This window comes from Chrysemys picta, chromosome 22, assembly GCF_011386835.1.
Source record: "Chrysemys picta bellii isolate R12L10 chromosome 22, ASM1138683v2, whole genome shotgun sequence".
Lineage (NCBI taxonomy): Eukaryota > Metazoa > Chordata > Testudines > Emydidae > Chrysemys > Chrysemys picta.
Window position 1 is genome coordinate 19240936 of NC_088812.1, and position 11605 is coordinate 19252540.

The 11605-nt window shown below is 59.8% G+C and overlaps 1 protein-coding gene across 2 annotated transcripts; it reads right to left on the reverse strand.

Annotated features, from left to right (window-relative positions):
• Positions 1 to 219: 219 nt before the first annotated feature.
• LOC135977161 (epoxide hydrolase 3-like) lies at positions 220 to 8918 on the reverse strand. 2 transcript variants are annotated; one of them, XM_065576434.1, is made up of 3 exons: positions 8842 to 8918; positions 2270 to 2532; positions 220 to 592 (listed from the first exon to the last, which is right to left on the reverse strand). In XM_065576434.1, exons 2-3 carry the CDS (start codon positions 2513 to 2515, stop codon positions 503 to 505), a joined length of 336 nt encoding a protein of 111 aa, XP_065432506.1. In that variant the 5' UTR covers positions 2516 to 2532; positions 8842 to 8918; the 3' UTR covers positions 220 to 502. The 2 variants fall into 2 exon arrangements, with proteins under 2 accessions (XP_065432506.1, XP_065432505.1); XM_065576433.1 differs by lacking the exon at positions 8842 to 8918 and adding an exon at positions 6893 to 8225.
• Positions 8919 to 11605: the final 2687 nt, after the last annotated feature.

The window sequence follows — 11605 nt, forward strand, 5'->3', positions numbered from 1 at the left end:
CTGGCTAAACCTCGGGGCCATTCCCTGCTCCCATCCCCTCCGCAGCTGCCTGGCCAGGGCGCTGCCCAGAGCCGGGGCTGAGCGCGGGAGCCTGAGCTGTGCTAGCCAGCGCCCCCAGCACAGCTCACCCAGCATTGCGCGACACACCTCCGCGCAGAGAGGAAGGGGCGTTGCAGGAGGGACATGCAGCTACTCAGTGGCACCATCCTCCAGGGCTCAGCTCTCTGGGGAGAGAATTCAGGGTTCCTGAGCAGGCCCTGCCCCGGGGACGCGCCCCTCCTTCCTTCCGGGCCAGCCTTTGAACCAGTGTCCACTGGTGTGTTCTGCCCCTTCACCTGTCCTGCCTCCATCGCGCTGTCAGCTCCTCGGGGCTGCTTGGTCGGTGCAGCACCAGCACAATGGGGCCCTGACCCGCATGACTGTAATAAACACCCCCTCATCCCAACTCCTCACAGGCCATGGGAAGCAGGCGCCCCTCCCACCCAAGAGTAGCCAGAGAGACCTACCAGTTCTGGGGGAATCCGTGCAGACACAGCATGAGCTGCGCCCCCTCCTGGCCAGCTGTGACATAGTGCAAACGCAGCCCTGAGCTCTGCAAGGATGGGGAGGGGAGAGAAGGAAATGTTCATGCCCAGTCACCTAGGGGTCAGCTGCACCATGGCAGGAGCTGGGTGGCACCTCCAGGGCCTCTGCTGACCAATGGGGCTGCTGGGCTTAGCAGCTAGTGTCCCCCTGATTCAGGGGTGGGCAAACTTTTTGGCCTGAGGGCCACACCGAGTTTCCGAAATTGTATGGAAGGCTGGTTAGGAGAGGCTGTGCCTCCCCAAACAGCCAGGCCTGGCCTGCCCCCTCCCCCCGGGACTCCTGCCCCCTCCAACCCCCCCGTTCCCTGACTGCCCCCGGATCCCCCACCCCTGACTGCCCCCTGCTGCCCCATCCAACCCCCCCTCCTTCCTGACTGCCCCCCCAGGACCCCTGCCCCCATTCAACCCCCCTTTTCCCCACCCTCTGACCAACCTGACCCCCGCCCCCTGACCACCACCCCAAACTCCCCTGCCCTCTATCCAACCCCCCCTGCTCCCTGACGGCGCTGCCTGGAGCATCAGTGGCTGGCAGCGCTACAGCCGCGCCACCCAGAGCACCAGGACAGGCAGCTGCGCCACCCGGCTGGAGCCAGCCACGCCACCGCGCAGCACAGAGCACCAGGTCAGGCCACGGCTCTGCAGCTGCGCTGCCGCCCAGAGCATTGCGCCAGCGGCGCAGTGAGCGGAGGCTGGGGGGCAGGGGGAACAGTGGGGGAGGGGCCGGTGGCTAGCCTCCCCGGCCAGGAGCTCAGGGGCCGGGCAAGATTGTCCCGTGGGCCGGATGTGGCCCACGGGCTGTAGTTTGCCAACCTCTGCCCTCGTTTGTCTCATCCCAGACACTGGCCTTGTCTGCAGCACCTGCCCCAGCTTCCCCTGTGCCACAGCCCCACGTCAGCAAGAACCATGAGGGACAGCTGGGCAGGAGGCTGGCAGAGCCCCACTGGTACCAGCAGGCAAAGGGTTGACGGTTCCAACAGCCTGACAAACTCACTACACCGAGCACACCACTTAATGGCATTTACCCAGCAATGACATCATGGGAGGTTTCCAATGGAAGGCGATGTCATCCCGCTCCTCAGAATCATTGCAGGTGGTGGGTATGGCTGATATTGAAGGAGTTGTGTATATGCATTGAACACATGGTTAAATGAGTGAAGTTAGTCTCTAAGCATCGTGTTACGCTTTTGTCTTGTGTCACCTTCCCATTTCCATCATCCTCGCTCGCTAGCTCTTAGCTCTCGCTCTTTGATACGACCTGTACGCCTGTTCTCACCCGACCTGGAACTCAGCCCTGTGGTGTTAGACAGGATGCTGAACCATCCCAGCTGGTGTGCGCTGTCCCTTGGACAGCTGACCTGCCAAGTCTCCGTGTTCAGTGGACAGGGGCTAGGCCCTACAGGGGAATGCTTCACAGGGGCTCCGGGACTGCGGTGCACCTATTGTTAACCTGCAAGGCAAAGGAAGGGCTGTCTGGGGGCTAACCGACTGGAGGTGGCAGGGAGCTGACACCCACTTAAGCACAAAGACTTCCTCTGGCTGGAGGCCGGGGGTTCCAAGGGGACTCATTCCTGGGCATCCCAAGAACCATCACAGGGGTAAGAGCTGCAGCCTAGACTCTGCAGGAGGATCTGTTCAGGGATTGACCCAGCCCCACTAGCCCCACCATCCCCCTCCCCCCACACAACCTTAAGCTGCAGGTAGCGGTGCTCCCCATAGGAGGCATCGGTAAGGCACGGTGGTGGCATCTCTCGCACCCTCCAGCGGAAGGCCCGACACGGCCCCTGGGTCAGCACCAGCCATGGCACCCACAGGCAGTAGGCAGCCCCCAGCAGGTAGGAGGCACTATGCTCGGCCAGCCAGTATAGGAGCTTGGAGAGCTTCAGCAGCAGGCAGGTGGGGACCAGCAGAAGGCGGTAGAGGGAGCGCGCCATCTCCTACGGCCCCAGGACTGCAGGGGGAACAGGCCAAGGAGGGAGGGGTCACACTGGGGGGCCAGCATGCCCTGGGCCTCTCCTCACAGCACCAGGGTGTGCTCACTAGCACTGAACATCCCACCTCCTGCTGTCACAGGGCCCATGAACACCTGGAGTGGGGGGTCCTTAATGTACCGTGTGCCCTGTTCCCATCCCCTAGCCCAGCAGGGCCCCCGGACCATCCCACTCCCATCCCTAGAGGGCCCCCAGGCTGCCCTGCCCTACCCCGCTCTCCCCCACCCCAGCCCTAAATGGCATCCACATGTCAGCCTTGTAAACTTGGGATAATACCAGGCCCCAGGCCAAGGGGGCATGTGGAACCGGACACTCCCCCAGCCCTGCAGGGAAAGCCCTGTGGAATCTGACAGGGTCCTACAGAAATTCCTCCAGCTGCCCAGCGAATGTGCCAGAGGATGGCACCTTCTGAGCTGGGTGTTTGGGGGCAGAGGGTTCTCACCTGAAATGGAAACACTGTCCTGGACGTCACACCAGCTGCACTCTGCTCCCATGGGCAGCACCCATGGGTTCCCCCAGCCCCAGGGTGAAGGGGGAGAGCACAGCAGGGGAGTTGTAGTGCAGCCGGGGAGGCCAGCCCACACAGAAAAACTGGACGAGCACAAGTCCATGTGGCCGGATGCACTGCATCCGAGGGTGCTAAAGGAGTTGGTGAATGTGATTGCAGAGCGATTGGCCATGATCTTTGAAAACTCATAGCGATTGGGGGAGGTCCCGGATGACTGGAAAAAGGCTAATATAGTGCCCATCTTTAAAAAAGGGAAGAAGGAGGATCTGGAGAACTACAGGCCAGTCAGCCTCACCTCAGTCCCTGGAAAAATCATGGAGCAGGTCCTCAAGGAATCAATTCTGAAGCACTTAGAAGAGAAGAAAGTGATAAGCTTTTGATACGGTCTCCCACAGTATTCTTGCCAGCAAGTTAAAGAAGTATGAGCTGGATGAATGGACTGTAAGGTGGATAGAAAGCTGGCTAGATCGTCGGGCTCCATGGGTAGTGATCAATGGCTCCATGTCTAGTTGGCAGCCGATTTCAAGCCGAGTGACCCAAGGGTCGGTCCTGGGGCCGGTTTTGTTCAATATCTTCATTAATGATCTGGAGGATGGTGTGGACTGCACTCTCAGCAAGTTTGCAGATGACACTAAACTGGGAGGAGTGGTAGATACGCTGGAGGGTAGGGATCGGATACAGAGGGACCTAGACAAATTAGAGGATTGGGCCAAAAGAAACCTGATGAGGTTCAACTAGGACAAGTGCAGAGTCCTGCACTTAGGACGGAAGAATCCCATTCACTGTTACAGACTAGGGACCGAATGGCTTGGTAGCAGTTCTGCAGAAAAGGACCTAGGGGTTACAGTGGACGAGAAGCTGGATAGGAGTCAACAGTGTGCCCTGGTTGCCAAGAAGGCTCACAGCATTTGGGGCTGTATAAGTAGGAACATTGCTAGCGGATCGAGGGACGTGATCATTCCCCTCTATTTGACATTGGTGAGGCCTCATCTGGAGTACTGTGTCCAGTTTTGGGGCCCAAACTAAAAGAAGGATGTGGAAAAATTGGAAAGAGTCCAGCGGAGGGCAACGAAAATGATTAGGGGGCTGGAGCACTTGACTTATGAGGAGAGGCTGAGGGAACTGGGATTGTTTAGTCTGCAGAAGAGAAGAATGAGGGCGGGATTTGATAGCTGCTTTCAACTACCTGAAAGGGGGTTCCAAAGAGGAGGATCTAGACTGTTCTCAGTGGTACCAGACGACAGAACAAGGAGTAATGGTCTCAAGTTACTGTGCGGGGAGTGTAGTGAGCCGGTGTGGCTCCCCGCCGCCTCGGGCCGGAGTGAGGGAGCTCAGAGCCCACCCCCCAGAGGGTCAGGCAGCGACCCAGAAGTATAAAGGCTCGCCCTCAGTAAGACCCCAGCAGCCAGAGAGACCAGACGTCTCCAGCCTAGCTTGTGGCTGGGAAAACTCCGCGGCCCAGGGCGGCCGCTGGGCCTGCCCTGCGCCCGCTATCCGGAGGAGCTGCCGGACGCACCGATCAATCCCTGCCCTGACGAACCCATGGTCCTGGATCCCCCAGAGGCCGACACCAAGTAGGCCCTGAGGGGGAGTGTGGAATTAGCCAGGGGCAGCCGACCCCAGTCTGGCTGCAACATTGCCAGAGCCTATGTCAGTGTGTTGTGGCCAGGATCCCCACTGACTAAGCAGTGGGCCGTCTGCCGCTGCTAAGGCCCCGAGCTGGGATGCAGTGAAGTGGGAGGGCCTGCGTCCCCCCTGCCACCCAACCCGTGGGTGGCAGTCTCCCCCTCTCCCAGGCCTGTTGAGGCTTGGGGCCTACTATTGTTGCTCAGCCCTGACTGAGGGCCTGAGCTCCTGACGTAGCATTGTTGCCCGCTCTGAGCAGGGCCAGGCTTACCGTGTTCTTCCGGTTACAGCAAGAGCTGCCGAGGGAGACCCCACGGCCGGATGAATTTCCCAGGCTCACCGGTGTGTAGTGAGCCCCGGAGAGGGTCGAGCCCTGGCAAACCCTTGTACAGGGAGGTTTAGGTTGGATCTTAGGAAAAACTTTCACTAGGAGGGTGGTGAAGCAATGGAATGGGTTACCTAGGGAGGTGGTGGAATCTCCATCCTTAGAGGTTTTTAAGGTCAGGCTTGACAAAGCCCTGGCTGGGATGATTTAGTTGGGAATTGGTCCTGCTTTGAGCAGGGGGTTGGACTAGATGACTTCCTGAGTTCCCTTCCAACCCTGATATTCTATTATCCTAACACCCACGAGGTACCTGAGCTAACCTTCCCCCTCCCAACTTTGCTGGGATCTGCAGACACAGGCACCAACATCTCAGCCCCAACAGCAAGAAACCGGCCCAGCCCAAGCCCAGGGAGCCAGCTCCTGCCAAGCTCCGAGGCCCCCAGTCCATCGTGCAGAGCAGTACGGAGGCAGCAGTCTGCCCTGAGGCCCCTGTGAGTGCTAGGAGGTCTCTGCCAGAGACGGAGAAGCTGGGTGAGTGGTGCTAGAGCCCTGCTGTGACGTGGGATGGAGAAGAGCAGAGCTGGCACCTTCTGTGCCACTGGACAGCATGTCATACACATCTGCACACCCGGCATGGACTGGCATAGCTGAGCCCTGCCTCACTCCCAGCCTGGAGTAGGAGAAACATCTGCGGGGACCCACAAAGGGGCAGCAACCACCAGGCCACTCCTGGCAGTGCCTGGACCAGGACCCAGATTTAGGTTCCCAGGTGAGAGTTTTAAACCGTGACAAAGATCTCGCTACCTCAGCCAGAAGGGACCTTTCTCACCTAGTCTGATCCCCAGCAGAGCCCAGGCTGCAGACCCCACCCAGGGACTCCTGCATGGACCCAGAACTGCCGGCTGAGGGATGGGGCTCTCACACACATCCCACCTCTGGGTGATGGCGAAACCAGCTCTTCCCCGGGGAAGTTGTTCCAATGCCAATCCTCCTCCCTGGCAAATATCTGTGCCTCATTGCCAATCTGACGCTATCTCAGTTCAGGTCCCAGCTGCTGGAATTCGTTCTGCCTTTGACGGCTAGGTTAGCGAGCCCGGCCAGCTGCCTGCTTGCCCATGGAACCCACCAGGCTAAACTGGAACTGAACGTCTAGTGCAAGAAGTGAGCGAGAGAGCGCGCGTCTGTCTGTCTCCAACTCTCCCAGCGCTTCTGTATCCCCCAATGAGCAGGAGCAAAGGGCACAAGTCCAGTGCCTTTCCCTGGGCTCCAAAGCGAAGCGCTCCGGCAGTGCACTGGCTCAGGAGGCAGTGGCTTGGGGGGGGTGACTCACTTGGACCCACTGCTGCACACTGGTCCATCCAGTGCCCAGAAGCCCCAGCCTCGAACCTGCACCCTGGCCTCTCAGATGGCGCAACAGGACTATAATGATCTGCCAACAAGGGAATTGTTTTTAAAAGCCAGGGGCCCAGAGCTTTGACCCCCAGACATGTGTTCCCCCTGCTGGCCACACAGCAGGGACCACACTCCCCCCTCTGCCGAAGGTGGACTACCTCAGCACAGGATGGGGAGGGGGCAGAAGGAGAGGGGGAGGTGTCTCTACCAACTGCCAACACTCACCCACGCACCCAATGTCTGACCCCTGCCCTCTTCACTAGCCACCTCCTCCCCAGTTGCATTTAGTGCCTCTGGTTGCCCCCACTCTTTTACTATTGGCTCCCCCACCCCAAAGGGCTCAGCCCCTCTGTCCAGCTTGTAACCAAGTCTTGTGGCTTTTCTCTCCCACATCCTTCCCACTCGATAAACCTCTGGGTCCCTCTCAGCTACCACAGCCTCCCTTCCCCTCGGCCACCCCCAGTCTCACCTCAGCTCTGCTCCAGTTCAGTCTAACCCCGGCTGCAGACCAGCTTCTTCTGCATCCAGCTTGCTTTTCGGGCTCTGCACAAATACAGCCCAGCTCCAGGCCCCTCCCACCCTCTCTATTCCCTGCCCACGCTCTTTAATCTCCTTCACCCACTCCTGACTTCATGGCACCTGCACTGAATGCCGCACCACTGCCCCACCCAGGCCACAGGGGTCCTGGCACGGTGCAGCGTAGGGTACAGCACTAGCTCCTCTGGGCAGGGCTTGCCTCACTGTACACCACTTGCCTCACTGTACAGCACCATCCATGCCTGCCTTGGCCCCCGGCTCCTCCTCCATTGGGGGGGGGGTGTGTGATTTCCCTCAAATCTGCCCCCTGTGCCCGTCATATCCAGGTCCAGGAGGAAGAGAACACACATAGTGTCACATGCCAGGGCCATGTCTGTCCAGCCATGACCAGGGGTTGAACCAAGAGCTGAACCCATGAGCTCACCGACAGCCGGGGACAGGCCCGTTCAGCTGAAAGCTCACTCTGTGGCTGGCCCTACAGAGCATGAGCCCCCCAGCTCAGATCAGGGCTCAGGCCTGAGGCAGAGGCTCTCCCCGCAGTGGGACTTGGCTGGGGCAGCCACAATGTAGCCCCTGGAATCCAGTTGGGGTCACAGGACCTAGAGGCAGAAGGGACCTCTTGGGGCATCGAGTCCAGGCCCTGCTACGGCAGGCAACCCCGTCACTTGGTCCCTTCTCTGCAAGATGCCCCAGAGGGCAGGGCTGGGGGACAGCCTGTCCGATCCAGCCACGAGGCTCCTGGACACACAGTGCACTCTAGGTCCAGTTTGCTGCCTCCAGAGTCTGCCTGAGCCAAGGCCTGGATTAGGCGTAGCCCAGACAAGGCGGTGGTGACACTAGCAGGACGTGGGTGTAACTGGGGGAGATGGCACTCCAACCAGGGAGCACTTCTTCATGGGCTACGCAGGCCTGTGGCTGGGGGCAGCCTCCCCGGGCACCTGGGTCCCAGCTGCAGCCTTGAACTCCAGGGGTCGGTGCTGTCTCTAGAAACTGGAAAGGGGCTGCCAGTGGCCCAGTCTCCACCATGACCAAGCCTCCCAAAGCAACTACAGCTCCGCCCTTCACACCCTTCCAAACCTGCCCCCTGTATTCCCAGTTCCTAGGGTCAGCTGTCCCAGTAATGCCCCCAGCTACAGCTCCAACCTCAGTCCTCTCTGATCCTGCACCCCATAGCCCCAGCCCCTTCTGAATCTGCCCTCTATAACCCCAGTACTAGAACTACAGCTCCGACCCGCAGCCCTCTCTGATTCTGACCCCCATAACCCCAGCCACAAAGCTACAGCTCCGACCCCCAGCCCCTTGTGAACCTGCCCCCCATAACCCCAGCTACAGCTCCAACCCCCAGCCCTCTCTGATCATGCACCCCATAGCCTGAGTCCCCAGCTACAGCTCCGACCCCCAGCCCCTTGTGAACCTGCCCCCCATAACCCCAGCTACAGCTCCAACCCCCAGCCCTCTCTGATCATGCACCCCATAGCCTGAGTCCCCAGCTACAGCTCCGACCCCCAGCCCCTTGTGAACCTGCCCCCCATAACCCCAGCTTCAGCTCCAACCCCCAGCCCTCTCTGATCCTGCACCCCATAGCCTGAGCCCCCAGTTACAGCTCCGACCCCCAGACCCTTGTGAACCTGCCCCTCATAACCCCAGCTACAGCTCCAACCCCCAGCCCTCTCTGATCCTGCACCCCGTAGCTGAGCCCCCAGTTACAGCTCCGACCCCCAACCCCTTGTGAACCTGCCCCCATAACCCTAGCTACAGCTCCAACCCCCAGCCCTCTCTGATCCTGCACCCCATAGCCTGAGTCCCCAGCTACAGCTCCGACCCCCAGCCCCTTGTGAACCTGCTCCGCCCTCTGACCCAGCCCCGGCCCTACCTACCTACCTGAGCTCTCAGCCCAGCCAGCCCGTTCCCTGCCGGCTCAAGCGCAGGCTCCGCCCTCATCCCGCTCAATGATTGGCCAGCCGACTCTCAGAGCGGTCGGTGGGCGCAGGAGTTCTCTGCAGTTGGGAGCCAATGAGAACGGGGGTGGGCGGGATCAGTGCACTCAGCCCCGCCCCCTGGTTGAGGACGCACGTGGGGAGCGCTCACGGCGCGGGGGGGAAGTGGAGGGCGCGATGGCCATTGGCCCAACACAGGCCGCGCATGCTGGGCCTGGGCCTCCCGGCCTAATGAGTCACGTGGCTCAAGGGCAGGCCTTGGGCCTGCTGGGTGGAGTTCAGCCCCCCCCCTCTGCCCAGCTGCTGGGGGGCGGGGGGAGCTCCCCCCGCAGGGCCCATGTCTCAGTGATGCAGCACCCAGCACCACTGGGGCTGCCTGCTGCAGCCATATACCCCGAGCAATGACTGGGGGGCTCTCGCCCAGCCGGGGGTGGGGGGCTGGCAGCCAGGACGCCCGGCTCTGGCCCCAGCTCTGCTGCTGGCTGACTGCACACTTGGGCCAGCTCCCTGCTTGATGTCTCAGCTGCGCTGCGGGACAGGACTAGGGGGACCAGGCAGCTGGTTTTTGAATGGCACCTGCAGTCGAAAAGGACCCTGACAGCAGAGCGAAGGCAGGCTAGTCCCTACCTGTCCTGACTCCATGTGCTGCCTCCCCGGGAGCTGCGGGGGCAGTGCCTGCGGGCGAGAGCAGTGCAGAGTTGCCTGCTGTGCCTCCGCCTAGGACCCAGACCTGCTGACCACGGCCAGGGCGCAGCGCGGAGTCAGGAAAGGTAGGAAGCCTGCCTTAATGCCCCCGCTGTGCCGCTGATTGGGAGCCACTGGAGGTTAGCCCGTGCCCCAACCCCAAGCCCCCCCCAACACAGAGCTCCCTTCTGTACCCCAAACCCCTCATCCCTCACCCCTGCCCCACACTCCAACTCCTTGCCCCAGCCCACACCCTGAACCCCTCTGCCCCAGCCTGGAGCCCCCTCCTGCACCCCAAACCCCTCATTCAGAGCCCCACTCCCAGTTAGAGCCCTCCCCCCACCCCAGCCCAGTGAGGGTTGGGGAGAGGGAATGTAGCAAGTGGGGGTCAGGGGCTCAGGGAAGGTGGGCATGGCCTTGGGGAAGGGGCAGGGCTAGGGTGTTCAGTTTTGTGCAATTAGAAAGTTGGCAACCCTAGACTAGGGGGCCCCGGGCTAGCCAGGCAGACTGCTAGCTTGCAAGACTCGGGGAGAAGAGGTGGGGATCCCATTTCCTGGGTAACTGAGCTGTGGTGTTTCTAACTCAAGGGCTAGGCAGGCAGATGGGTAACACCAGCCAGCATGGGCAAGGTCCTAGGGAGCCTGAGGGTCTGTGTTTCCAGCAGCATGGATTCACCTGCATTCATCACAGCGCAGACCTAGCTGTACTGCAAGGGTGGGCGCGGGGCTGTCAGAACACAGGGGCTGCTGGACTGGATTGGAGTTGAGGTCCATTTACCCCAGGATCCTCGCGTTGGCAGGGCCCAGCACTGGCTGCTGCAGAGGCAGGTGTCTGAGCCCTGCAGCAACAGCTGGGGGATAATCTACCCTACGGCTGTTACTCTGAAACCTATGAAGATCTTGTGTCATAAACTCAGCAGCAGGAGGTTTTCTTTCTTCTTTCCCAAACTGTCAGCAGAGCTGTTAACTCCGGCTACTCCCGTTATCCATACACACGTCCAGTCTGTCAGGGAATGGTGTGACATTCTCGACCTCAACCCCATTGCACGGCCGGCAGATCACACGCTGAATGAAAACTGATCTTGTATCTGTTCCGAATGAGCTGCCTTCCTCTTGCGTTGAACATTCCCTTGGGTGTGTGTTGGGGGGAGTAGCCAGTGCTCAGTCCCTGGAACACAGTGGGAGCCCAATACATTCCATGGGACTGGGTTAATGCTTTTCTCCCCGCTTGGGCTCCAGGAGGCCTGGTATTGATTGTGATCACTGCAGGGCCCAGGTCACAGGCAGACAGGGGGAGTAAGCTAAGAGCAGTCCATGGGGGAGCAGGGCTTGTGTGTCTGGGTCTGGACAGTGGGGATCTAAGGCAGATCACACGGGCCCTGAGACAGTGAGGAGATCCCGGCTCAGCTGCTCTGGGTGGAACCTTCAACTCCCATCTCAGGACTCCCTTGCACAGCCAATGATTCTATCTAGCCCCTGCCCACCTGGCTTGGCCAGAACATCTTTTTGGGTTAGGGAAAGGACCAGTGGCGACTTCCCAGCTCCCAGCACAAGGAGGGACTCTGGTACTGGGCTCTCTGTCCCCAGGAAAAGGAGCATCCCAGCACTAGGGGCCATTTCATCCCAGCCACGGTGCCCAAATGAAATAGATCTCTGCTCATCCCTCCAGCACCTCTGCCACTTTGTAACCTCCCTAGAGCCATCTCACTCCTAGGGGCAGAAGCATTGGTGCTGGAAGTAGGGATGCTGCCAAGCCTCTGACTTGAAGTGGTTCCCATCATATACAGGGTTTACAGTTCGGTTCAATGGCTCTCAGCACCCCCTGTATACCAATTGTTCCAGCACCTCGGGGCAGAAGTTATTGTACTTGGTTAAAAAAACAAAAAGTGCAATCAGAACCCCTTTTTATAAACTTTATTTTTATGAGATGAGAAAAACTAAAAGAGAAGTTGGAAATATCTTCTGTTGGGGTTCCCAGACCTGAAGAAGAGCTCTGTGTGGCTTGAAAGTTTGTCTCTCTCACCA

Coding starts and splice junctions, on each gene's coding strand:
- LOC135977161 (XM_065576434.1), bottom strand. CDS start 2,515: ATGGCGCGCTCCCTCTACCGCCTTCTGCTGGTCCCCACCTGCCTGCTG. Junction 593..2,269: donor ACCGCTACCTGCAGCTTAAG/GTTGTGTGGGGG, acceptor CCATCCTTGCAG/AGCTCAGGGCTGCGTTTGCA.